Source organism: Hirundo rustica, chromosome 1, assembly GCF_015227805.2.
Source record: "Hirundo rustica isolate bHirRus1 chromosome 1, bHirRus1.pri.v3, whole genome shotgun sequence".
Lineage (NCBI taxonomy): Eukaryota > Metazoa > Chordata > Aves > Passeriformes > Hirundinidae > Hirundo > Hirundo rustica.
The window spans coordinates 47,358,142-47,385,789 of record NC_053450.1 but is presented as its reverse complement, the minus strand read 5'-3'; the positions used below and the strand labels follow the sequence as shown (position 1 = coordinate 47,385,789).

At 40.6% G+C, this 27,648-nt stretch overlaps 1 protein-coding gene across 5 annotated transcripts in view; it reads right to left on the bottom strand.

Annotated features, from left to right (window-relative positions):
• Window positions 1-27,648, bottom strand: part of OSBPL1A (oxysterol binding protein like 1A) — a 77,084-nt gene that overhangs the window by 32,184 nt on the left and 17,252 nt on the right. For 3 of the 5 annotated variants that reach the window (XM_040061617.1, XM_040061628.2, XM_040061639.2), the window contains 9 exons: window positions 26,895-27,039; window positions 26,089-26,156; window positions 25,964-26,008; window positions 24,499-24,572; window positions 24,359-24,422; window positions 23,344-23,445; window positions 21,773-21,895; window positions 19,891-19,972; window positions 17,128-17,234 (listed from right to left, as the gene is read on the bottom strand). In XM_040061617.1, coding sequence (XP_039917551.1) covers window positions 17,128-17,234; window positions 19,891-19,972; window positions 21,773-21,895; window positions 23,344-23,445; window positions 24,359-24,422; window positions 24,499-24,572; window positions 25,964-26,008; window positions 26,089-26,156; window positions 26,895-27,039 — 810 coding nt within the window. Of the gene's footprint in view, window positions 1-14,601; window positions 14,688-17,127; window positions 17,235-19,890; window positions 19,973-21,772; window positions 21,896-23,343; window positions 23,446-24,358; window positions 24,423-24,498; window positions 24,573-25,963; window positions 26,009-26,088; window positions 26,157-26,894; window positions 27,040-27,648 lie in introns of those variants that run through there. The other 2 variants (XM_040061647.1, XM_058420260.1) reach the window with 2 other exon arrangements.

Here is a 27,648-nt window from a genome sequence, read left to right as displayed (position 1 = left end):
CGAGAATGAAAAAGGATTTTAAAAATGGTTCTACTACCCTTATTTGATTGATTTTGCCCATAGAGAAGCAATACTGGGAGAGATAAAGCTGTTACAACTCTGATGTACTCAACAATACAGGAGGGAAAAGCCTTGCTTGAAATAAGCAGGTTTTTTTTTTTTATTTTAAAACAAAGCGCCTTTAAGAAATACCTCCATTTTGTCAATAATAGAAGCCAAGGTGATGAGGTACACCTCCTAAAGCCTACTTGCAGTAAATTGAATGTAAAGGGAGGATGTTTTGTTTTCTCAGAATCACCCACTCTTCCCAGTTTAACATGAAACACTGCAGGCAGATTGGTGCTGCTTTCAGAGCATAAGTTTATTGAACAATGTAATTGACCAGCTGAGTGATAGGTTTTCCCAAAATGTAAGCAGCACATTGCCATTATGCACAATTTTCCCATGCTTTATTTTTCATTCAAAAGATGTGGCCAGTGACCAGGATTCTGAGGTGTATTAATCCACCTACCTGGCTACTCCATTACCATTTTTGGAGTTGGCATTTCAGCTTTACCCCTTTTGTAAAAATTGTTTCTTTCCCACTGTGTCTTTCTTCAGTGACCCAACACAAAAGCATCTGCAAGATTACCGAAGGAACTTCCAGACAAGTTTTAAAATTTGTTATTAACACATAAAATGTAGGATTCATGTAATAAGCAGGAAGAAGAGCATAAAACAAAAAAGTTGAGAAGCATTTCAGTCTATTAAACCGGATGCAGAGAGACCAGCATTTTTCAGTGAACTATCATGTGATTTTGTGAAGCTGCATCAGCTGAATACTAAATCATTTTATGAACTGACATAAATATTTATGTAATGCAGTAAACGTCACACCAAAATGACGCAAATACCTGTGTACACACAATTCTGGAAATCCAGTCTGAGCATGAGGAATTATTGGAAGAATCATTTTATTGACAGCCTGAGTAAGGCACAGCATGTTATACAGCTGTGATTTCTGTCCCTTCCATGGTGGTGCCTGAGCTGAGAAAGAGACAGCTGCCAAATCGTACTGGGTTCAGCTCCTCATCTTCCAACTATGGAGTGGCTGCCACCTATTCAATCCTGTCACTGGTGCCCACAAGGCCAGTGCTACCAGCAGTATTGTAAGCCTCCTCTGAGCTTTATGCAGAAAGTGGCACTTTCTGAACCCAGCATGAGGCCAGCAGAGTTCCCAACGAGCAGCTGGCCAGTCCTCTCCTACCTTATCCTTGTCAGGAGCTGTTTTGCACAACAGCAAATAGCTATCAATAAAGCTGGGCTTGCGCTCACACCCTTAGACAATGACACTTTAGATCAGTCTTGCTTCCATCTCTAACGAGAATGGTATTGCCGTCAAACTTCAGATTTACTATTTCTGATGGAAACTATCTACCTTTGTCTCACAGAAGTAAACAATCACTCCATCATTATCCTTAGAGCTATAGACACAGCTATGACCTCACACTGAAGTCTTGATGGTTCTCTGTCAGTGCATCTAGGTCAGTGCAACAATCCACTTTTAAAAATGTACTTCTCCAGCTGAATATGTTTGATATCCACAGTCTGGTAACTAGTTTCACTTTTGGTTTAATTGAATGGAAATCTGCTTCCAGCAGCTTCCTATAACATTCCTGTAAACACTACTGTAACATTTGGTGCTGTGAACACCGCATTGTGAGTTTAAATAGTATAAGTGAGTTATTTTGGCAATCGGACATCTCTTCCTCTTGTTAAAGGAAAGTAACAAACTATTTGCAGATACTCCTATTGCCTTTCCATGTTACCCGAAATCCTGATAGTCACAAGAGAGCATGGTTTCAAAGTTAACTTCACTGTATACTACTAGCAGACACTTCAAATCTATTCCAAAATATCAAAAAGCTTATCTGTGTGTAACAAACACCAGCCCCACTCCATTCTGTACCCTCAGTCTTCCTTAGGTAGGTGGGAGAACACTAACAAGCACCCAAACACTCCTTTTTCTCTTTTTTATCCCCTTTTTTCTTTTTTAAAGGCTGAAGTCTTGAACTATATCAGCACAGCCTGTAGCCAAGGCCTCTCTGTCCATCCTGAAGACATCTTAGTACAATACACAAAATACTTGCTTTGTTTGGTGCTGGATGCTTTTAATTTAAATTAAGGCGCAACAACAGTGGCACTTCTGTAGGGTAGGAAAGGATCACACCACGCTATGCCCAGCTAATAAATGATCGTCTCAGCAACATGCTATTGCAGCTGCAAATAAACACTAAACCCAACATTGAGCAAGCAAGGCATAGAACAAATGCCTTCAATAATATGCAATGCTACATGCTCTCAATGTTAGAACAATAAATTAAAAGACAGCATACCTTAGATCCTACTTCTCCTGGACTGAGAGAAAAAGGACAGACTTCACAACGCTGCAGTGTGATTTAGTTTAATTTTATTTTCAAGCACTCAACTTCAGTGTTAGGAACGACTGCCCAAACCACCCAGATTTCAGAGGTGTGCTGAAAGGAAGTACCTCCTCTTTCACAGAGAAACCACGAGAGGATCTGAAGGCAGACTCTGCTGGAATGTCAGAACACTGCGTACCAACCCTGCTCTGCAGTAAGCTGAGCATGGGAGAGCTGCCTGTGACACCGCCTCACCAACACCTCTGACGACCCAGAAGGGAGGGTCTGGTTTTCAAAATGAATGGCTTTGTCCAACTGCCACCGAAATTCCATCCTCCCAAAAACGTAATTTCTTATGCGACATTTGCCACAAAGTACAGAAATGAGGTGCAAGTTTTCAGTAGGAAGGTAGGGGCTAGTCAAACACCTGGCTGGAAATTAACACATAAACAAGGAATTATAAAAACAGTGCTATAGTAGAACTGTCATTTTTATGTGAACATCTCCTGATGCTTTCTGTAATAAAGTAGAACAAATCAAACCTGCCATTTGTTTTACACAACATCTATTTATATGAAGCTGATAGTTTCCAGGGTCAGCTACTCCAACAGGATGTACTATCCCGAAAGACAGAACTTACAAAACACTGCATTGTAACACAGAATTACACTACAGAAAACCTGTCACAGAAAGCACTGGGAATCCAAAGTGAGAACTCTGTCCCTTCTTCTGTGATTTTCATACCAAAAGAAAACCTCTACGAAAAAATCTGAGGCAAAGAGAGGAAACCACAAGCTCAATGCAGAGTTTGGTATGTACGCAGTTTGTCTACTCTAACAAGCTCATACAGCTGCAATTTTGCCATTACAATACAGTTCCTATTGCTAGTGCCTCCTTGCATAAGCCTGTCCTTTGTGATGTCCAGTTTGAACTAGTGCTGAGTAAATTTGCTAATGTAGAACGAGAACTAAAAAGTTTCATAAAGAGGCAGGCCTGCCTCTGTGTTTTGAACAAAGGAAGAAATGTAAAGACTGTTTATTTTCCTCGAGGTGTATCTGTTTAGAAACAGAACAGTTCCATATATATTTCTAGCTAACTTCAAAGCATGCCACGGCAGCACCAGTTCTACAGGACAGACTTCTATGAAAAGTGCTGTTAAGACTTTCTGCTACGTGGAATAGTACCAAATTGCTGCTTAAGCTGCTACTGAAGTGGAAACTGAAACCAGTTACTCTCAAAGAGAACTCACTCTGAGCGTTCTCATAGTTTTAACCATACTTGAACTTCAATGCAGGATGCTTCCCCAGAAAGAAAACAAATTTTAGTAAAGGTTTGATTTTTACCTCTACTCATGGGATTTAACTCCCACTAAGCACACATTGGTATATGATATGAATATGTACAATCCTGCTTTTCTCTTAACCTTCCACCCCTCAAAAACAGGAGCAGTTCTAGCTTCAGAATGTTTCTTTGCAAGTATGCCTCAGGTATTTGAGGCAGTAGATAAAGGAATGACTGGTTTAGGAATACTCCTATGGCACATCAAAAAACTGCAAGTGTGACAGCTCACATTAAAGCAACAACAAAGTGCTCCGAAACAGATGCAATCAATTTCATGAACACATCCCTAGATTCCTAAAGCATGTAAAAAAAGCACAAAACTTCTGGACTTCTGATCTGTTTAAACACAGGCCCTTCTACAAAGAACCTCTTGCTGACTCACTACTCCCCAGCACCACCAAGCACAAGGGACTTGTGACAAATGTCTGCTATGTAAACATATGTTAAAGTCTTGCATCCTAACTCTTCATTTGCTGGAGTAAACTAGCTCCCGTAAACTTCATCACAGTCTTGGCTCATCCCAGGGAGCAGAGGACTGATCCAAAGTAGGTCATGCTTTACTTCAGCCATTGCCTCTTGCTCAGGTTTTCCCTCTCTCTGTGCCATAAGCCTGTCAGTTACCTAGCTTCAGAGATCTGTCAGATCTAAACCCAGTACAGCGAGAAAGCGAAAGTGACTTGAACTACTGCTACTGCAACTACTGAAAAGCAAAACAAAATGCGATCACTTAATCAAGGAGGTAAGCTGAGCTCACTGGTGATAGGCAAGGGTTATTTACTGTATCACAAGACAGCATCAGCCTTCATCTTCAAAGTCCAGTCAGCTGACTCTACAGCATCAGAGTACCACATCTTACTAAGATCATCATATTCAAAAGAGAAAACACACTTGCAAGACAAACGTAACAGCTGGCTTGCTTTCAGACCCACATACAGAAAACACCACCAACACATTTTCTTTTTGTACAAAGGATGGAAGACCTACATACACACAACCAAACCCCATACATACCAACTTGAAGTCCTGGTAGTCTGTTCTCTTACATCCCAACCTGAAGTCTATAGAGGAAAGCAAAGACTTTGTAGAACAAGTCATACGACTGCCTCAGTCATTCCCCAGATGAACACAAGAGTTCATTGTTAGCCAACTACGAACATTCACATTGAAGCTCAAGAGGACGAGCTTAGCAGGGTTGATTTGGAACAGCTACATTTCATTCTTCAGAGCACAAAGTTGTAGTATTTCCCTATATTTGATTTATTAATATAATTAAATTCTGCTAATGAAGGAAAGGATAGGGTATGATCATAAAACCTAGAAAAATACAGTGGAAGCACTAGTAGAAGCAAGAGCCAAGATACCGTCCACACAGAAGGAACTCTTACTTTGGCAGGGTCACAACAACTCAGGCAGACATTTGGACTGTAAGAGAACTGTTATCCAAGAGGAAAAACTGGAGATGCTGAGAGCATGCAGCACCCTTCTCCCAGTGTACATGTCTAATATAAAAACTCATCATTCAAGACTGCCAGGAATAAGAGTTTCTGAACTAGCCACGTGCTAGGGACAAGGACTGTTTGCCTCCCACCTTTCCCTCCTAAGACACTAACACTTCCTCCTCAACATGGACCTTGCTGCCTTCCTTCCCCTCTCCTGCTTCCACATTTGGCTATGTCAAAGTCTGTTTATTCAGAGGCAGCTGAAGCACTGCAATTTTAACCAGTGGAGAATGTCACAGTTCCCAGCCAGGAACCTGTCTAAGAGCACATGAGCAAGCTGCAAAGACTAATTGCTGATTGCAGATTAGAAGGCTGGTTTTGGCCAAAACCCTTGGATTTAAGCTTTTCTATCAGAGAAACTGCTTTCTTCAAAGTGTTTCTGCAGAGTCAAGAGTTAAAAGAGCTCTTTCTGGTTTGTTTCCAAAGTGAGACTCAATGGCACTTCTGTCTTCCTCTCAAATGTATTTGTTTTTCACATTTTACTTAAACAATTTAACTGCAATCTGATAAATGTCACAAGGTCTGCTTATGGTTGAGAGCTGCAGAAATTGCCAGTCTCCAGACTGGCCCGACTTGTGTTCCAGTACTATAATACTGATCAAATATCAGGACTTCAAAGAAAAACCCTTCTGATTTTGCCATTTACTGTGAAGTATTGTTTCTATTCTGAGTAATGCTGAAATTAAATATGGCTGCTATTCACTCTTGCCAATACTAATGCCAAAACAAGCTGGGACTCAACGACATCTGCAGTGATGCACATGTTTGGGAAGCACGTTTTGAGTTGCAGAGCTACAAGATTACCTGAGAAAAAAAACCACACCCCAAGGATATTTCACTGCCCCAGTGAGATTAGGCATTTATGTTCTCAGAGGCATATGTCACAAGCAACTGTCCTTACCCTAAAGGTCTCATTGAAGCTGATCTATTTTACTGATGCCAAAAGAACCAGAACAGCATGCTGCTGCATGCTTTCAGATCCGGTAGGGACAATATTTTCTCTTCTCCCTTTGAGGAACTGGACATCTTTGAAGTTTGCTAGTCACACAGAGAGATCAGATTTTGAGATGTAAGGGTTCTTAAGAATGCATACAGGAAACATTTTCTTTTTACTCTTAAACACTGTTTTTAAAATAGATCTTAAAGCAGTTTTGATCTAAATACTTCCCTGAAGTATTCTTCTGTATACACCACTGATTACTTTGATCAACCCCTTTATAATCTCCCCCCACCCTTCTTCCCAACTGGATTATGGCAAATGCATGTAATGTTTTCCCTTTTGAAGCAAATATCATGTTTTTGCCATGTTTTTGTTGGCTCTTACTGGCTTACTAGTGCTGGTGGACTCAGTTGTTGATTCAGAGTGAAAACAGCTTCCTATTTAAAAAAAAAAAAAAAAAACCAACCACTTCTGAAGCTGGTGGTCTGTTCTACAAGCTCTGCATTGAGAATCTTGCTAATTATTCATTATTCATAAAGTCTAACTGATTTTTTTAAAAAAAGAAATTCCAAAACAAACATGCATGCTTGTACGGTTGTTCTGCATTTCTGAAAAACTCAGATGTCTCACTTGCTAGTTTTTGTTTCATTTTGGACGCTAACCAAATTGAAGTGAAAAATGTTACGTAGGCCAGGAATCAACAGTGAGTTTTACAATGCAGTGCTGGAGTTCTGATCTCCAAATAAAATCCACCTTGGAAAGCCTTCTTTGCTGTTTCTGCTATAGCCCAGAACATATTCTTCCCGTGTTTCCGATATTAAAGAATCATACTTCAAAGACTGAGACAGATGCAAAAATCTCATTTCTACTTCAGATTTTAGAAGGACATGGAGCATTAAGAAGATTGCCCCTTCTTAGGGATGATTTTCCTCTGAGACACTGTTTTGGTCCTCACTCCTAAGCAGGCAACAGCCAGCAGACTTCAGCCAGGCCCTGGGTAGGTTGATAAGACATTTCCTGAAATTAGAGTATGTCATGCAGACATTTGTCCAGCAGTTAGAGCAGACAGATAAATATGCTCTGGAGTACGGAAATTCAGTGCAGAACTAGACAATCACAGTGTTCTCAATTAGCGGAACAGATCTTTTCTCCTAATGAATGATCTCAGATACTTTTGACCTTATGTGATAGGGACATTTTATTGTTGTTTGTTTGGGTTTTTAAAAATCTTTTTCAAGAACATTGCGGCAAAGCTATTTACTGTTAAGTTTTCTATTTTCTACTCCCCTATATGCAATCCAGCAGCATCTACAGTTCAGAGGAAGAACAGATCCCAGATTAAACTTCTAAGAAGCTCTTCTACAAACTTCTCCAATAAAACTCACTGGCTGCTAGAAGGGAACTTGTAGATTTGATGAAAGTTCTAAGTTCTCCCGAGCTGAAACAGAATCTGACAGTCTAGAATGACACATCATTTTTTAGATTCAATAAATTGCACGTGTGAGCAAAGACAGTAGTAGAAAAAGCACTGACCATATATTATCAGCTGATCTTGGACTCATGGTTCCTTGAAATTTTCTAACACTACTGCACTGGCTGCCCCTTAAGTATTTGTATGTCTTAGCACTGTTTGAACTAGAGAAGAGAGGGCTCAGGGCAAATCTCACCTGTATAAATATCTGAAGGGAGGATGCAAAGACAGCTGGAGCCTGGCTCTTCTCAGTAGTGCCCAGTGGCAGGACAGAAGGGAATGGGCACAAGGTGAAAGGCAGGAAATCCACTCTGATTGTCAAGAAACATTTTTTCACTGTGGTGATGACAGAGAATTGACATAGGCTGCCCACAGAAGTTCTAGAGCTTTAATCCCTGGAGATATTCAAAAGCCATCTGAACATGATCCTGAGGAACCAGCTCCAGGTGGCCTTGACTGAGCAGCAGGGGTGGACCAGAGGACCTCCAGAGGTCCCTTCCAACCTCAACAATTTCCATTTTGTTCTTCTGTGAAATTAGGGTTTAGGCCTTAGCCCAAAAAAGTCACTTCAGAGGTGGAAGAGATACAGGTCAGACAAAACTAGATTTCTGCTATCCACAGGCACAGATGCCTGCTGTCTAAGGTTTCCAGCTGCCTGAAAGACTCAGTCAGCTCATTTTAACCTCAATTTGATTTGTCTGACCTTGCAGCAAGGGGTTTCACTGGAACAACACACAATCCAATTTGGATGCATAGCACAGGATACATCCACAATTAATAATCTTGGCATTTCCAGAAAGATATGAATTACTGACATACATGGATTATCACATTACCTAGAGGAGATATACTATTATCTTGACAACTCAAGATTTTTCCTCACCACAATGATAAAAGCCTTGTCTATGGGTGTTCCTTTAGTTTATGTCTACCAGATCAAACCCACCAAGTTCCTGCAGATGCCTGGAGATTGATACTCTGACCAATTACACTGAATATTTCCAGACAAGGTGAGAGTAGTTTTGTTCTCTCTACCTTTTCTCCCACCATAGTTCTTGACTCAAAAAAGGGATGTGCAATAGTGACAGTGTTATATTTCAAGATTAACAAGAAGCTGTATTCCCATTTAAAGGTCAAACATATTTGAACAAGATTTTGTTGTGGACAGCATAGCTTTGGCAACACAAAACTCCCTGAAGCAGAGGAAAAAGTTTGCAACCTACTGCTATGTTAAAAAGCATCTCTACAAATAGGCATGCTTTAAAGCCATTCTCAAAGCCTCCTAGCGTACCTATGGATCCAAGAGTTATTGCATTGATGTCCACATTTTAACATTAATAATGTAGCCCTGACAAGCATGAGAGGAGGAAAACGTCCCTATTCAAAAACACTGAGTCCACACTTACCTTAGAAATGGCTTAATGTGAAGCTATGCAAGCTAAGTAAGCACATCACAGGTGTCACCCCCAAAGACAAAATATTTAGATGAGGGCTATGCTTAGAAAGCCAGACATGCTCTTTACACTGGACTCATCAGGATGTTCTCAACAAATGGATACACTCTGTTTCTAAGAGAGGCTCTACCTTACCATTTCTGTTCAGCAACATTCAGTTCACTATAAATGGAGCATAATTTGTTTTGTGTGTCCTAATCAACCAACCTGGATAGCAGAGGCCTGTATTTCCCATTTGTACATAACACTGAAAGCATTTATTATTAAAGTGTATTATTGCTGCATTTCAAGGAGAGTGACATTAAGAGCAATACAAGCAATATAGAGAAAGAGTTTACTAACATTCCTTTATGAACAGGCACGGACTGTATCTTCAAGGAAAACTACAACACCAGTGATTTACTCTCAGGGTGCAAATACTTTCTGAACACAGTCCATTTACCAATTCTAGTGATATCGTCAGTGACTCAGCAGCTAGCATTATACTAAGGCACTTCATCACTGGGCAGCAGAGCAAGCAGAGATAACACACTCCTGAATACTAATATTAAAACAAATTAAGCTTTTAAAGTCACTGGCTTTCTAGGAGGTGGGGAGAGGGAGGTCAGCAAGCCTTTTGACACATTCGGTCAAAAGATTAAAAAAACAGACAAGAGGTCAAATTCCACAACTGCTTACCTTGATTATAAAAATGGTATCAGCTCTAATAAGTCAGAATAAAAAATAAAGTGCAAAAAGCAGTTCTGGTTGAAATACCATGACTGTGACCAGAAGTTTGTGTTAAAAACCAAAAATCATAACGGACAACACACCCTCCCATAAGCACTAATATTGCCTAAATGGAAAGAACCCATTCTTCATAGCTAGAAGACCCCTGGATTTCAGGGAAGCAGAAGAGACAAAAATAAGCTAACCACAAAAACTACAACTACTACAAGAAGAAGAGCAAAAAAGTAAGTTTAGATTCAGCCAATCTCCTTTATTCAAGGAGAGGCTACACATGGACAGCTTACTAGCCAATAAGGCAAGAGATCTGGTATCACTGATATTTAAGGAAGCCAATAAAACTAAAATATACTAAAATCCCACCACATGACAAATTTAAGATGACTGAACAACTGTTAAGTGACACAAAGCCTTAAGTTACTTACACTGCCCAGAAACACTGCTTTAAAACAGCTTCACACAAAATACATGCATAATAAAGAGTTAAATATTTTGTCTCCCCCAAAAGCATGTGTTAATATCCAGTACTGGATAGGCTAAACAAAATTTATTTTTCATATTTATGGAAATTATTTTTTTAATTATTACTCTCAGAAAATAGCTTTTATCAGACTCACATGGAACAAGAAGCCTTATTTTCTTATATAGTAATTTTTCATAAATTAAGTTTCAAGAAGGATGTCAAGAAGAAAAATACATCTTCAGAGAATTAGTAAATGTGTGTGACCACAGTTATCCAGTTTGGTGTTCTGATGTTTTATGCAGCTGAGACACAAAACCAGACCACTTAGCCAGACTGTGACTGCAGTCAATTTCACTTGCATGCAAAATCCCAGCGAACAAAGTTACCAGGTATGGTGGTATGCACAGAGGTTCAGCCTTATATCCTGGTTTTTCCTGCTTCATTTTTTTCCTGAAATGTTCCCAGTCCTTAGCTGACAATACACTGGCTGGCTGGGAGCAAACAAGTTTTAAACTCTGCCGTTCAACCATTCTTCCAAAACACATCAGGTACAAATTAAGCCAGAACATGGAAATCAAGCTGATCAGTTTTACATACCATGATGACATCACAATGACATCAGAAAAATAAAATTGTGCACCCTTCTCACTCCAGTTTGTTTTCCAAGCACGAGAGGAAAACAAACAATATTCTCATAGCACTAAGTAGTGAAAACACTTTAAAAAAAAATCCATCTTATACATTTCTTTTTCTGCTTGTCTCCATCAGCATGGAGACAAGCCTAATTTTGCAAATACATTCATAGGAAACAGAATTCTTAATTCATATTGAGAAGCTTACTCTATCAAGAACTATTCCACTAAATTTGATTGCTGCTTGGCTTTTTCCCCCTGCAGCCTCAGCTAAGACCATCCTCTCAACATTAAAAATTAAGTTCTCAAACAAGTGGTAGACAAGACCTTAGAAGTAAAACTCAGAGCAGGAGCTGCAGAAGCACATTAAGGAGGAGTCTCATTTCAAACCAGTATGTTTTTACACCGTGTTTCCCCAGGGGCCCATGAATGGATTCCAAGTTAGTTTACACAAGGCTGCTTAACAACAACCGCCGACAAACACATCTACAGGGCAAGCTTTGAATAAGCATTACCCCACTGTGGAAAGTGCAGGAACAGGTTAGCAGTGAGCTCCCAGCTGGGCTACACAGTGAGGAGCAGGGAATGCCTTCAGACAAGCTGTCTGACCAGCTTCCATGGTAGCTCTTTGAGATACAGGTCAGTAAGAGTTCCCCTGTCCCTATGTGGCTCTGTACACTTCAAAGTCAGCCTCTTTCCTTGTAGCTGGTGATATGTCGTCTTGACAATCTTGAAGAAAACAAACAAAAAAGAAAACAAAAATCCCACAAACCCACCAAAAAAAAAAAATCTCCCGAGTTGGAACCCTGCAGTACTAGAAAGGCCAGAAGCACTTGCCTTTTACCCTGTAGTAATATCTGAGCGTCCTTCTGTGAGCCAGAACCATCTTTCACCCAGAAGCCTTTCCAAATACATCACTTGACCAAGGATTTTATCAACTGCTTCAAAACCTATCAAGTGCTTCAAAAAAAGCACTCTGTCAACACACATAATACTCTTCATAAAAGAACAGCAGTAATATTTACTTATCTTTCCCCTGAATGGAAACTCAGTATTTCTTATTTTAAAAAGCTTCTGTCTGGCCTGCTGCTTAGGATCACTTCCCGCTCTGGTGACCGATTGAATCTTGGCTGTCCTAGGGAAATCTCAGAAAAAAGAAGTTACATTCTCTAACTCTGAGATACTTTGGACTTGCTAAACTCCTGCCTCTGCTGGTAAGGACATTGTCTTCACAGATCTGGAATTAGCTTTATACCTGCAAGGCTGCAGTACACTGGTAGGAAAAAAAAAACCACCCCAAAACACTTTCAGAGGAAGAACACTATGCCATCCACTAATATCTCACTATTAAGTTACTCCAACCTTGATACCGTCCCTATAGAGTTTAAGCCCAGATGAAAGACATGTGCATATAGAGAACCCAAAAATTAGTACAGCAAGAATTATCAAGGCATAAACAGAACTGTCAACATTTAGCAGGAGAAAAAAAAAAAAATTACTTTCCTGTCGGTCAGTTTGTTCTCTTATACATCCTGCCTATACAACATTCCACACTTTATATCCTATGCTCCTCTGCATAAGGGAAAAATACCAGGGAGCCCATCTGAGCGTAGAGAACCTTCCAACGAATTTGCTACTTTTAAACAAGATTCAAACTGCTCTAGGTATTTCTAGTACATTTCCACTCATTTGGAGGAGAAGAGAAGAAACAGGATCAAGTCAGTTACTGACTAAGAGCCAACAAAGGTTTTCTTGATGTAGGCACCTCAATTCTCTCACCATCAAAAAGCTCTTGCTGTGTTCAGTCCGATCATCAACCATCTGAACAGTGCTCTCCTTTCCACAAGCCTACAACCTGAACAGCATTCCAGTTATTCAGGGCATTGCCTACAGGCCTTGACACACTGGGGTTTTCCCTCGATCTCTGCTACTTTCAGCAAGAGCTGAACAGAATGGACAACATTAATTCCTCTGTGCTCCAGTGATTGAAAGGAATAAAAATAAAAATTAAAAAATAGGGCTGTCACCTGTTCCTAAACACAAAAAGAAAAGATGATGCCCTTACTAGGCCTAACTCAGAAATCTTATCAGCCTCTTTCTTTGAGGCTTCTCTGATTTTATTTGAGCCTCTCACCCCTCTTCATCTCTCCCTCCCACACACCAGAGGCTCCCAAGACCTTATAGAGGTTAATGTAGCTGATGATACTGCCAGGTGGAAGAAAAGAACTGCTGATGGATGCCAGGACTTCTCTAGCAGTTTTGCACAGGGTGCCTTTATCAGCATTTCTCCCTTCACTGCAGATTCTCATTACTGCTTTCCCCACCTGCACCCCCACAAAGAAACAGATAATAAAATTTCTAATTATGGAGTCATCTAGACATAGCCTACAGGCATCTTCTTCATTCACAATACAGTAAGGTAGGAAGTAGGTTTAAGTGATAACAGCCGTGCTCACACCTGTCTCCCAGAAGACAAATCAGAAATATATTAAAGACAACTATTTGTATGCCAAAGAGCATGCAAGCATTCACTCACAAGAACACACACAGAGGCATCTAACCTTCAGACATTCATTAATGTTTCCAGGAAATTTGAAGTAAACTAAGGCAGTGCACTGAACTTCCAGAGATTGGAATTTACCAGTTGAACTGTGTGCACATTTTTTATTTACAGGATGTACATATAACAGATAGCACATCATGCCATGGCAAACATAACTAAGTTCAAGGACAACGACCCACTGTATTTTGACATTAAAAAGCTCCTGTAGAAGTAACAAGCTTAATTTGTTATGACAAATTCTTCATAGCTGAAATATACAAATCATTTGACGAAAAAAGTGAAGAAACCTTTCCTGAATTACTTATCTCATCATCTAAGGCTTTTCACCTGCTTGTAAACAAGTCTCCTTTTTAAGACAAAAGCAAACTAGAAAGAATGACAACATCTGCAAAGGCTAAAGATCAAAGCCACAAACAGACTACAAATGAAACCAGCTTACAACTGCTATCCGTTCTACACTCGTGCAATACGAGCTCTTAATTTACTGTTACATATAACCCTTGATGGCAAAAGTGAAACTTAAGAATCAAGATACTCATCTACACACTTTACCTAAGCACTGGGTAGTGAAGAAGCAAATTAAAAAAGGGGAAAAAGCTAATTTCTTTAAATAAATAATTTTTTTCTAGCAATTTCAAACAGCTTCAGTACAGGCAGTTCAAGTACTAGAGATGAATTTTAAACTCATTCAGGAAATCTAGCAGAGAGAACAGCATGAAAAGAACCTTAAGTTCAACTCCTCCTACAACTACATAAAATAACTCAGGACACAAAAACTACTAAAATCAAACTGCTTTAGGAATGTAGGTTCTGATATTTGCTAGAAATAGTCCTAGACAAATCCTGCTTTGAAACACCACATACTAACCTTGTGCCAAAGTCACTGCAGAAAACGTTTCAAGTTGTGCTGGTTGTCTCCGACACCAACGCCCCAGTAAATACTCAGATTAAAGCAACCACGTTACATTCCCCGTTGCCCTCGCACGTTTTAACTATTTGGCAAAAAGTATCCGCGCTCGCATCTGCTTGACACCGAAGGGCTCATCCCAATGTCAGGAAGGAAGCAGAGCCACAAGCAGCAGCCCCCAGCCCATCACGAACGCTACGTACCGCGGGACGATTTCGGGCAGCACCGTTCCGAGCGAAGCCGCGCCGGTCGCAGCAGCGGCGGCGGCACCTGCCGGGCCGGCACACGCCGCGGGCGGCCCCTTCACCTTGCACCACACGCCGCGGGCTCCGCGGCCGCCCCGGCGCGGCGCAGGGCGGGGCGGGGCGGGGGAGTCGCGGCCGCCCCGCGCAGCCGGGGCGCGGCTCCGCTCAACGCCGCTCCCGCCGGGCTCCGCCGGGCGCGGGAGGAGGAGGAAACCGGCTCGAAGCGGCGGCGCGGCCACGCCGGCTCCCAGCCCGGCTAAAAATGGCCTGACGGACCGAGCGCGCCCGCCCCTGCCGCGCCCCCGCCCCGCCGCCGAGGCAGGGGCGCTGCCCGGCGCTTCGCCGCCGCGGCTCCCGGGGCGGCCCCGCGGGGTGTGCGGCTTCCCCAGCCCTCCGGGGCCGCCCCGCACGGAGCCCCGCCGCATTGGGTTATTTTTGGAAGCTCCCCCCGCCCCCCGCTCCGGGCTCTGCGGCGTCACGGCCGCTCCCGCCGTGCGGAGCGGGCGGGTCACGCCTTTCCCGGCGCGGCGGCGGCCAGCGCGGAGCCCCCGCGGCCGCGGCCCCCGCCCGCCGGACCGGCACCGCACCGCGCTCCCCGCCGCCGCTCGGAGCGCCCCGCCGCACCGCAGCACCGAGGGGAAGGAAAAGCAGCGGACAGACGGAGCGATCGGAGATCACGCTCACGCACCATTTCGAGCGCAAGTGGAAGACGGATGAAGCGGGGTCTGTTTCAGCGCCGCGTTAGCAGTTTCAGCTGCAGACTGCGCGATGATGCTACAATTGCCAAAGCACAGTGATAAGTAACACTAAATAGTTTTCTCTAGGGAGCCAAAAGTGCGTTCACTGTGGTTATCCTTACTGAAGTAAGGAGCGTCGCAGCTTCTGGTATGCTGACAATTTAAGTTAGAGGGAAGAAGAATTCTCCTTAAAGAGGCAAGATAAAAAAAGCACCGGGCTTGAGAAAACGTTAATTCTAGAGATAATCAGATTTCATGGGACATGCACAATACGGTTGCAAGGTTATGTATATTGCTTTTCAAATGCCAACGAAACAACAGTCTAGAAATCAACATTGAACAGCAAAGAACAGGGACCTGACTTATAAAGGACAATAAAGCCAAATGCTGTGGGTTTAAGAACAGTAATGGTCAATGAATCTAGCTTCTTGGAAAGCTACAAGTCTTAGGAAGAAATTGTGGCATCTTTAAAAGCCTGCAATATATTCCTGAACCCAGTAATTTGAAGTTTAAAAATACCAAGACAGATAACTCTCCAGGATCACATCTTCTTCCTGTCATGACCGAGTGATTTCACGAGCTATGGTGGAAAAATCAAGTTCACACCTCAGCCTATCCCTCTGTGCCCAAATCTATGTGCTTCCAGATTAAAAATAAGGCCTCTATTACACCTACTGAGACTATTCAAGTTCAAGTAAGGTGAAATTACAATTTCACCATATGTTTTACCATACTCCACTCTGGAAAGCTATTTTAGTCTGGCTTGAAGCAAGATGCCAACACAATTAAAGAATACTAACTAACACCATACACCCACTGTTGTAACAATTTCCCCCTCATCCGCAAATGAAGCTGGCAACTTTAATATCAGACTTTCTTAAGGAAAAAACTCAAAGTGAAAAAAAAAGCAATGCTTGTTCCGCTCTGCTAGAACTCAAGTAAGTCTAAAAGACTCGTGACTGGAGACAAAGGCCTTGGAAAGGAATGGAAAAAAACCAAACCTAGACAATGGAGCCAGTGTTTGTAGCTGACTGTTAAATAACTGGAAGACTAACAGCACCAACACAAACCTCATTTTGAAATATGGCTTACTGATGACAGTAGAGTAAGAGCCTAACCCAGAGATTATAGTTACCACAGTACAGGAGATACATTTATTCCATGCTACTAGGGCATCTTCAAGAAGGAATAAAAATACCAGCTCTCCTACTCTAAGTTCTAGTGAATTTGACATATATTCCCAAACTGAAGTGTTTGCATTAACACTATACAAGACATTTGCTCCTGGGAAAGCCAGAAGTTCAACAAATAGCATTTCCACACCCACAAAGCACATGGTCTGAAAAACAAATTCAGAAGCAATTTTGTTCAACACTTCAGTTAGCTAGTAAAAATAAATTTTAAAAAGATCCAAAACCTAATTTTCTCAATAACTTGACCTTCAAACCAGCAAAGCAACAGCTTTATTGAATTCAAGCATTCAGTTTGAACATTGCAAGCAGTAGTTTGTAACCAAAATGTCCCTTTTCTGAAAACCCAAATGCTAAGACATCCTTTTGCCAAGGCATTTACCTACTCTTTCTCTATAAGAATGAATTTTTGTCCCATTCAGTATGCAAAAGGACATCTTATCAGCAACATGAAGTTGTATGCGCCTGTGAATTTATTTTTGTAACAGGTAAGCGGGAACTAGCCAAACATGCTAAGCTGTCCAACCATTTATAGACCCACGCAGCACAATACATACCCCTTCTTGCTTTGTGAATAGGTTGAGGCACTCAGCCAGAGCCTCACATGTTTCCTGGGATACTTCAGAGACCACATCAACTTTCTGCAGGAGGGGGGAAGATATTCCTGAAAGCACAAAAATATTAGCAATGTTAGTAGGACATTGTAAACTACGGAATTCTTTTAACTATTTTTTCCTCTAAGTAATACAGACATAATATTCATATGCTACAGGAAGGCTGGTGCATTGCAAGATCTGTGGGAGGTATTTTTTTTTGCATCCTTTCCCTAGTACTGGTATAAGAAGCACATGAATAGATCGAATTTCTCTTTCAGCATGGTTTAGAAAGCAGAGGCAGTAAGCCATGCCAGCAGGACACTGGAAAAGGGCCACCCAACAATCTCCTTTTAACCACTTTCTAGATTTTAGAGCTTCAGGTGACAAAACTTAAACAAAAAGGATTCTGCACTGGTTTAATATAAATAAAAGTAAAATGCAGATTTTTTTTGACTTCTGCCACATATTATATAGAAGAGAAAGAGCTTACCACAGTTCTCAGTGAAGCTGTAAATTTAGGTTTGAAAAAAATAGATGGAGTTGTAACTACAAGCACACTGAACAATTAAAGGGGAAGATCTTATTTTCATGGACACATCTTACGTCTAAGTAGTACAGCTTGTCACCTAACATCCAGACTTCTGTGACCATTTACAGAAGTGACTGCATGTCTAGAACCAGCAGGAAATCATGACAACTCAGTCAGCTGGTAGAAATTATTTGAGTCAATCTGTGAAGTTTTGTGATGTGCAGCAATTCCTCGGAAATCAAGTAAGCCATTTTCTCAGGAAGCATAGTTGTTGCAATTAATATAACTGCAACATTTAGTACCTGCGGACTCCAGGATCAGTTGACACCATTTAGTAACACAGGTGCTTCAAGCTGATGTCACACCACTGAAGACTAAGAGGTCCACCAGTGACAGTACCTGAATTTATTTTTGAACTTATACTGCTTATGCAGGACAAGATACAGTACATATCCACACACTAATTGTGGTCTTTGATACCAGAGCTCATCACTGACTCAAATTGACTGTTACAGCAGCTACCAAGAACACCTAGTGCCTCTAGAAGGAGGGGCAGCACTTGGAGTGCCGGAGACATCTTTATTTGTAATATACAAGATGCATAAGTCTCAAAGATAACTGGACTCAGAATAGCACATTGGAACAGGTAAGGAGAGAATTTTAAATATCAGGTGCCAACATAGCCATTTTTATACCACTCAAATGTTTTTAGGGAAAACTCCACACAGAAGGGTTTCTAACTCAGAAATTTCATTCTTCTGGAGCCAGAGGATTCAAATACTTTAAAAATACAAGAATGGGAGAGCTAGAGCAGCTGTCTCTGTTGCGACCTATTGAAGTTACACATGAACCCAGAAACAGTTCATTGACCTAGCAAGTTACAAACAATCATTGGAAGCAAAACAGGAACTTATTACTGCTACTGGCCAAGACTAGCAGTTTCTAGGAATGACAGAGTATCTGCATTTGCTTTACTATGGGTATTGATTGTTTAAGTCATATTTCCTTTTTAAAAATGTTTTTCTTGTTTAAAAAAGAACCTCACTAGTCAGGTCAGTACTATGGAGTCAGGGAAACTGCCTCTGTAGCTATGAAAGGGAATTTATCCACTGTCGAGCTGTCCACCTTACACTAATTTTCAAACCAGGTTTCTTTGTGAAAATTTCAGTATTATTGTAATAGTAATTACAAAAGCTTCACAACAAGCCACTCATATACATTATGAAATGTCCCTTTGCCTTGTGAAATAAAAATTTGATAAGAGTTCAATTTATGAAAAAGACAGGGTAACATCACAGAGTCACTTAACCCAGTAGCATGTGGAGAAGAAGCTGTATTTTAGCCTCCTTTTGGAAAGGCACGGGGATGAAAGAAGAACTTTTTTCTTCTCAAAACTGGTATTCTACTACAGACTACGCATCTGTATAGACAAACATCTTGTTCTCTAATCTGAGCTTCATAATTTTAGGTACAATATATAAATAGGACTCAGGCCCAAAGACCAACAGTCAGTTGCTCTTACAGAACTCCTTTGTGCGTTTAATACATGAACAACTTCTGTACATGTTTAAGGCATTTAATAAAACAAGTACAAATCTCTAGCATCTTGACGTCTGTGATATATTTTAGCAGTTATACTGCAAAAATCCAAATATGTGTTAAGAATTATAACTTGAAATGAAACCTGAGAAGTTCAAATCTGGCATAAAAGTCATGGCAAAATCTGTGGAATGTGTCCCATCATACTATGCCTCCAGTTCTCTGTATAGTTTTGTGATTTCACTGCTCTTTGTTCCTGTGAAGAGACACTTGTGCACTCCAATAAGTTACCAACTACAGATTTTTTTAAATTTTGGTTTTGAAAGTGGACCCGTGTTATATTTTTATGATACTACTCAATAAAGACTATAGCTAGAGGCAGTTTCACTGCATTTACAGCTGCTAATGAAGTTTCTTTCAATCAGCATACTTTTAAGTTGTTTCTCCAAATCTGAAATCTTAATTGTTGGCAATTACTATAATGCTACTATATTTGAATCTTTTTTCATGGGGGAAATTGTCCTCTGTTTTCAAGCTCCTGAAAATTTGATTTCAGGGAAATAAAAGCATCCTGTTAAAAAAAAAAAAGTTGGTAACAACTAAAACTAAAAAAAAAAGTTTGGTAACAAACTACATTTTAAATGAATAAGCTTTACCTTTTGTAGCATCCAAAGATTTAACCATTGCAAGGAAGTCTGAGACCTCTTTACTGAGTCTTTGTTGGCATACTTGTGCTTTCTGAAAGACAGAAAAGGATAGCTAGCTCAGAAGTGCCTTGTTCTAAGGAAAGTGTATGTCTACTTTCTTTACTATAGTGAAACTTTAAAATTTGGACAGCATTAAATCTTAACAAAGATTCCCAGGCCAGAGACTGATACATTAAAACTGAAACAAATTACTTATACTACCTTCAAAGACACACAAGCAAACAGAATATTTATTAACCTTTTATCACTGGCCAGATTTTGTTTAATTTAGTGTAGCAAATTAACCCCCAAAGCTTTGTTGTATGTGCCACTTTTGCTCTTTCCCTCGTTCTGTATTGAGCAGTTTAAAAATCTGGGAAGAGTAAGTCCTTGTTCTTTGAGAAACTTAAGGACAAAATAAGCACATTCATAGGTTAACTGATAAATGGCAAGTATAATGACATGCAGAAACCAACTCCAAGATTCAATGCGGGTTTCAAGTCCGCATTCAAACCTGGAGACAGTTATCATAAAACCATAAAATGGCTTCGGTTGGAAGGGACCTTAAAGATCATCTAGTTCCTGTTCCTGCCCAACCACACCTTCCACCTTCCCAGGTGGCTCAGAGTTCCACCCAGCCTGGCCTTGAACACTTCCAGGGATGAGGCATCCACAGTTTCTCTGGACAAGCTGCTCCTCACCAACCTCCGAGCAAAGAATTTTTTCCCAATATCTAAACAAAATCTCTCCTATTCCCACTTATCCTATCACAACTACATCTAGTGTGTAATCACTATCACACAGTTGACCTGTGTAAAAAGTCACTCCTCCTCTTTTTTATAACCTGCCTTTAAGAATTGGAAGGCCACAGTGAGGTCTCCCTGAAGCCTTTGCTTCTCCAGCTCTCTCAGCCTGTCTTCAAAGAAGAGGTGTTTGGTCATTCCTAGTGACCACCTTTGTGGCCCTCCTCTGGACCTGCTCTAACACATTCACATCTTTCTTGTGCTGAGGACCCAGAGCTGGATGCAGCACTCCAGGTGGGGTCTCATGAAGGCAGAAGAGGGGGACAGAATCACCTCCCTTCCCCTGCTAGCCACTCTGCTTTTGATGTGGCCCAGGATGCAGTTGGTCTTCTGGGCTTCAAGTGCACTATTATCTCTTAAATAATACCATCTTCTGTAGGTTGCTGGGAACTGCTAGTGCCAGTTATCCTCCCACCTCTGCTGTGCCATGAGCTACTTCAAGTTCTTGTACTAAAAGGAATGGTAGTACAAGCCTCATGGAGTTTAGCTATATGAAGATTTTTGCACTGCAGCATCAACTTTCCCTTAAAATAGAAGATTTTAGCGGTACATGTATAGCAAAAAGCAAGAATCACAGGCTGAATGCAAGAATTACCAAAGACTACTCATTTCCATTGCAAGGACAAGCAGTCACTGTACAATGCATCTGATGTGATCTGAGGTGATAAAATATCGTTTTTAAAGCACCACATTGCCTGTTGTGTAGAGGCAGAGCTCCATGTGGGTTAGCTTTGGTGACCCCGAGACTGGAGGGTAACAAGTACAATACATAAGGCTCCCTCTCCTGGCTGAAAGTCTCAGCAGCTTTCTACATTATAGTAGTGCTGGCAAAAGTGAAACACAGCCCTGTAGCTATGATAAACATGTCATTTTAGTTCATTCCAGTCTGAGCAGGAATACATGACAGCAAGCAATGCAAACACAGGCAGCATTTATGCATCCATGGGAGGAATCATCACTTTTAGTCAAAGGTATATTGAAGTATCTCAACACAAAACAATACTAATCTATAACTGCCCAGACACATGAGCCAAGAATTTATTACATACTTTCAGAGTGTCCTGTAGGTCTGTAACAGATACTGCATCATCTTCATCATCACTGCTCAGCTGTTCCTGTGTGCAGTAATGAGTGCTATATGCAGAGTGGTCTTCTATTGCTTCCAGCCAACTCTGGAAAGGAAAAAACAGAGTTAATAAACATTTCTAAGGTCATCCCCAAAACAAAGTATCATGTAAGCAGAACAACAAAACTTTCTCTTGATATAAATGAGATCATCATTAGTAAAATGAGACATCTCAATAGGCAAGAAATAGATTCCTAGAAAATGCAACATGTATTGCAGATGAAAACACTCTGTGGGCGGAGTACCACAGACTTAACTTATTAACCCTTAAACACAAATGTAACCCAACCCTCAGTCCATTCCAAGTCGCATTAAAAAAATATCAATTAAAATACAGTAGGGAACATATTTTGCCTCTTTCGGTTTTTGTTCAGACAGCAAGCTCCCTGTGACAAAGTCTGCCTTCTCATGCATGACAAACTTAGTGCACAAAACCTCAAGCACTGTCATAATTAAGAGGTAGACTCTTTTCCTGTTCATTGGATCATGGAGTGGCTGAGGCTGGCAGGGACTTCTGAAGATCACCTAGTCCAACCCCCCTGCTCAAAAAGGCCCACCTAGAGCTGGTTGGCCAGGACACCCAGATGGCTTTTGAAAACCTTCAAGGATGGAGATTCCACAACTGCTCTGGGCCCCCTGTGCCAGTGCATGGTCACCCTCAGACTTTTTTCTCATGTCCAGAGAGAAATCCCTGTGCTTCAGTTTGTCCCCATTGCCTCTCTTCTGTCACCAGGCACCACTGAAAAAAGCCTGACTCTGTCCCTCTTTGCACCTCTCCTCAGGCATTTACGTACACAGACAAGCTTCACTAAGCCTCTCCTTCTCCAGATTGAGCAGCCCCAGCTCTGAGCTATTCCTAGTAAAAGTGATGCTCTGATCCCTTCAATCACCTTAATGGCCCTTGGTTAGGTTCTCTTTAGTATGTTTGTATCTTTCTTTTTGTGAGAAGCCCAAAACTGGACACAGCACTCCAGCTGCCTTCACCCCAACTCCATCTCTAGTTAGTACATCTGTAGAAGTACAACAGTGAATGGGCTAAAAATATCCCTAAAAATTTTTTTGCCTTATTTCACAGCCACATTTTCAGAAAATATAAATTAGGTCATCTGGGAGTACAGTTAAGAGTAGAATGTACCATTAAATATTCTTTTGTTTGGGATAATGAACTATGAAAGTGCAACAGAAGGAGGTTGTAATAGAAATTTACCACATGGAGAAGTGAATGAACAACAGGAAGTTAGATAACAGGGCATAAAACAGAGCTGGAAAACAAGGTAGCACTTATTTTAAAGAAGAGACAATTACAATGGGTCATTTTTTTGCTGTTTAATCTATAACCATGCTAAAAAATTTAATATTTGCACTTAAGCCACCAAGTCCTGATGATCAAAATATGAAACATGCTGCTACTAATGCATCCATAGCAAGTAGTATGCAAATTATTCATTACAGAAGTTACTTATTTTAATGCCTTTGATAAAGAGACATTATTACCTCTCTAGTTTGAGAAGGAAGGCTATTTTTAGGAATCTTGAAACGATGAACAGTGTCATCAAAACATCTGACAGAAAAGAAGCAACTGTCTGTAGATTTTACCTAGAGCAAGGCCAAGAAAACACAAATTAGTATAATGAATCAGTCAGAAAAAAATGAAGGGTAAACAAAGTAAAAAATTATTATTCAACTCAGAAATTTTTGCCTGAGTTTTGATCCAAGCAATTGTAATTTTGACCCTCGGTCAGAACAGTTTTCCAAGTGTGTCATTATGTTATGAATAGCAATATAGAGGTTCTTACATTTAAATATTATATTTATATTTATTTGCACCACTTGATTCAGACAAAACCTCAGCAATGGTTCAAGATCGCCGATATAAAGGAATTTGTAGCGAGTCACTTTTCTGCACAACATGAGCGTATACATAAGTGCAGTTTAACAGAACTTGTGGTGCCAAACTATGATAGGGTAATTATAGAAATATGGAAATTATCTTAAATGCATTTTCCTTAAACATTGCATCTTCCTGGGTATTATAAATGATACCTGGCCTTTGTTTTCTCTGTTCGCCCCTTCCAAAATGGATTCCCCCAAGCATAATGGAAATCAGGGAAGTTTTCCAAAAGTCACCTTCAAACTTGATTAGTCTTTCAACTGAGATCAGCTTAAGTTATGCAATCGGTCACAAGTGGCCAGAGACAGCTAAGGAGGAACTGGAGCTTTGGCTATTCCAGATCACATGCTTCAAACCAACCCGGTCTGCTTGCAGGATGCCTTGTGTGTCTAAATCTTCAAGACTTTAGAAAGTAGTGAGAGAGCTTTATGGCCACTTTACATAAAAGAATACTTTGCTGGACAGGAACAAGCTTTTCTTTCAACAGCACAAGCTTTCTCCCTATTTAATAACAGAGATCGGCTTACCAATCCAGCGGAAATTTTCATTAACCAGGAATGGAATACAATGGAATATAAAAAACCCAACTCAGCAGTTACAACACATTTCACTTCTTACCGTGCAGACAGCCTGTGTTAGATGCTTGCATCCCTGACGATGATCATTATTCACTGCATCAGCTCTTTGAAAGAAGAAGAGATTTAGTGAAGACAGGAATGATTTAAATTGCTTTTCAGAAATTTAAACACAGAACTTACTGTCTCCGATACCAGGAAAGCACTCCATGTTCTAGAACTACCCAGTAGAGTTTCCAACCAAAAAATCGTGAGCTCTAAAAGGGAAAAGAAAAAAAGAAAAAAAAAAAAGCAGCCAGGTAAGCTTAACAGAATACTTTTAGCACAGACAGCTCAGTGTGCAGCTGCAGGGTGAGCTGCAGAATTGAGCTCTGGGTGGTAGAAGCCTGAGGCAAGAGATCATGAAGTGGCAAATGACTTGTGGTGTCAGGAGCTGAGGACTCAGCAGTAACTCTGAGTTTCACACACTTAGACTGGAAGGGCAGAAAACCCCAGGAGTTCCTTCATTCAGGTACTTCCTCAGAGGCACCAGCTTAAGCTGCTATTTTGTTATTGCACAATGATTAAAGTAAGGATCCAGATATCTAACACTCAACTATGGGAAACCAAGGGTCAAACCAGTAAGGAAACCTCGTCTGACTGAGTGTGGTGAGTTTAGGGAGCCAAGCTGGGCACCCATCGACTCACTGGAGCCAGCAACTGCAAAGGGGCTTTGGTCCCAGCAGTTAAGTCTCTGGTGGAAGAAGTGTGATGAACAGTGACTCCCTGCATGGTCAGGCAGAGAAGCTTCCTTAAAACTAGAAAATGCTAAAAACACCTTTTAGGTTCTGCATATCCTGATGATCACAGAAACCCGAGAGTATTTTACAATTGCAGCACTGCTCTTGTTTTTGGAACCACCTAAAGATAAAAGTTGAGCCTGCTATTTGGTAAGAACTGAAATATTAAAATGTTGCATTTTTTTAATATTACAGGAATTGTTGGTCACCACCCAACTCTATTTTATAAAATCAAATGAGAACCAAAACACATTGAGATACCCAACTACATTTTATCTTTTTCAAGCTTTAGTACACAGTTCTCATTTAAGAACAGTTCTCTATATTACACTTGTGATATAGGAAAATTTACACTGAAGAACGCTTGAAAGATTTCATTAAGTGACATAATTAAGTATTCAGTAGACCTTAGATTCACTTGAGCAACACAGCAAAATGAGCTTTAAACTCTTTGAATGCCATCTTCCCACTAAGTTTTAAAATTTTCAGAAGATGATGGCAAAATACTAGTCTCAGTTTCCTAAAGACAATGTATAGATTATCAAAGTAACCTATTAAGGAAGGAAAAAACAAAAAGCATTTTGCCCACCACAGAGACAAGGGAAAAAATCTTACCACAATGAAGCTTTGCCACAAAAATTACCCAGAAATAGAGATTTCTTAGTGACTGAGGTAAAGGTCAGGGTACCATGATCTAGCCACTCTACTCAGCCAGCCCGTCTATACATATTAGACTAAATTACTCTTAAGCACTATTTAAAAACTCCTTCATTCATCAGTTCATCATATATCACTAAAATACAGAGAAAGGACATACTGACATGCTTTGAAATCTCACAAGCTATTTTAGAAAAGGAAATAAGCCATACCTTCCATAGGAGACCTTCATATCGTCTCAGGTGTTTGTTGACAACCTGCACAGAAATTAAAGCTCATATAGGAATAGCTTCAACTAGACAGCCTTGGCATTTTAAATTGATACAAAAGTTCCTACCTTTCCAGTTTTACCTGCCAGTATCAGTTTCATTTCTGCACCTTGGGCTAGATCAAGAGGTGTCTGATCTGTTTAGTAACAAGACAGGGCATGAGAATTTGATGCAAATAAACTTAGATGTACTTCAAAAAAATTTGACACTCTTTCCCCATCAGTTTGGCCTCCAAGCATCTACACTTACTTGGAATTGAGGAACATCAGCTCCTCAGGGGCAGAAGACTAAAAAAGGTATTGAACTTTAAGGCACTGCACTTCTTGTCAGAGTTCTACTAACTGCAGAGAGCCCTTTGCCCTTACTGATTTAAATTTGTTTTTAGCTTCCAGCTATAAAAAATAGTTTAGGACACTTGTAAATACCAAGACAGAGGCATCTTTAAAGAGAGGAAAAGAACACATTTTGCATAACATCTGCATCAAGTTTTCCTCTTTTTGGTTTCATTAGAAGCCTTCTTCTGAGGAGTCACTTTGTCTCGGCCACATTTTCAATCTTCCTTTTTTTGTTACCCGTGTTCAATGTTTAGCATCAAGAAAACAAAAGCCAGGCACATTTCACTGTTAAGACAGTCAGTAAATTTACCAGAAACATGTAAGCTTGGAAAATAAAGGCACATACAATAAGTATTTTGCTACAGTTCTTCAGCCTCTTGCAATTTAGTCACTGTTGGCCTTCCTTTATTAGTGACAGAAAGCTTGTAAAGCACTGTAAGCTTTTCCCTGACCACTGCATAATAGATAACACAGCTTACAGAAGATGTTGAATTTGTGTCTCCACTTAACATTTAACATACTTTTCATTTAGTACTCACCGTTTTTGTTTTTTATTTTAGGATCTGCTCCATTTCTTAGAAGTTTCAATGCACAGTGCTTATGAGCACGGTATGCTGCACAGTGCAGGGGTGTGTTCCCCATCTGATCTGTACAGTTGATATCAGGTGGCTTGCGCTTGTTTAACTGGAAAAAAACAAAGTTCTGCTTACTCATCAGTTCCCCCCCCCTCTCCAGATGCCATATTCTCTCTTTCAAAAATTAGTTGTTCCTAACTAGGACGCCTCAGTGTAGATATGGCAACAAAGAGGGCATTTAAGAAGTGTTATGACAAGGGCAAGGACTGTAACAATCAAAGACATTCAGCTAGAGTAAGGAACTTCAGTGTTTTGATTGCTATACTCTTTCCACCTCTGCTGCACAATATGAACACATTTTTCTGCTCAACTGCAGTGCCAGGGAAAGTTGCCCAGTACTGCAGTTCAGTCATTTATATGCTAGAATGGCCTTGCCCAGTTCTACTGTCAAAAATCTGCTCTTCTCCATAGAAGAATCCCAGGCACAGTGCAGAAGTTAGCACAGGCCAGTGCTAAATCCAGAAAAAAAATTATGCAGCCACCCTGTTTTAGAGGGTAAGAACTTTGTAAGGAAGGGTGGCAGATGCGCCAGTCTCAATGCCAGACATCCTAGGCCATTTACAGCTCCTAGTATAAGCAATCTGTTACACAAACAGTTTCTTAAGTCTACTAGGATAAAAGTAGCTATGTAACCAAGGGAAAAAAAACAACCCCCCAA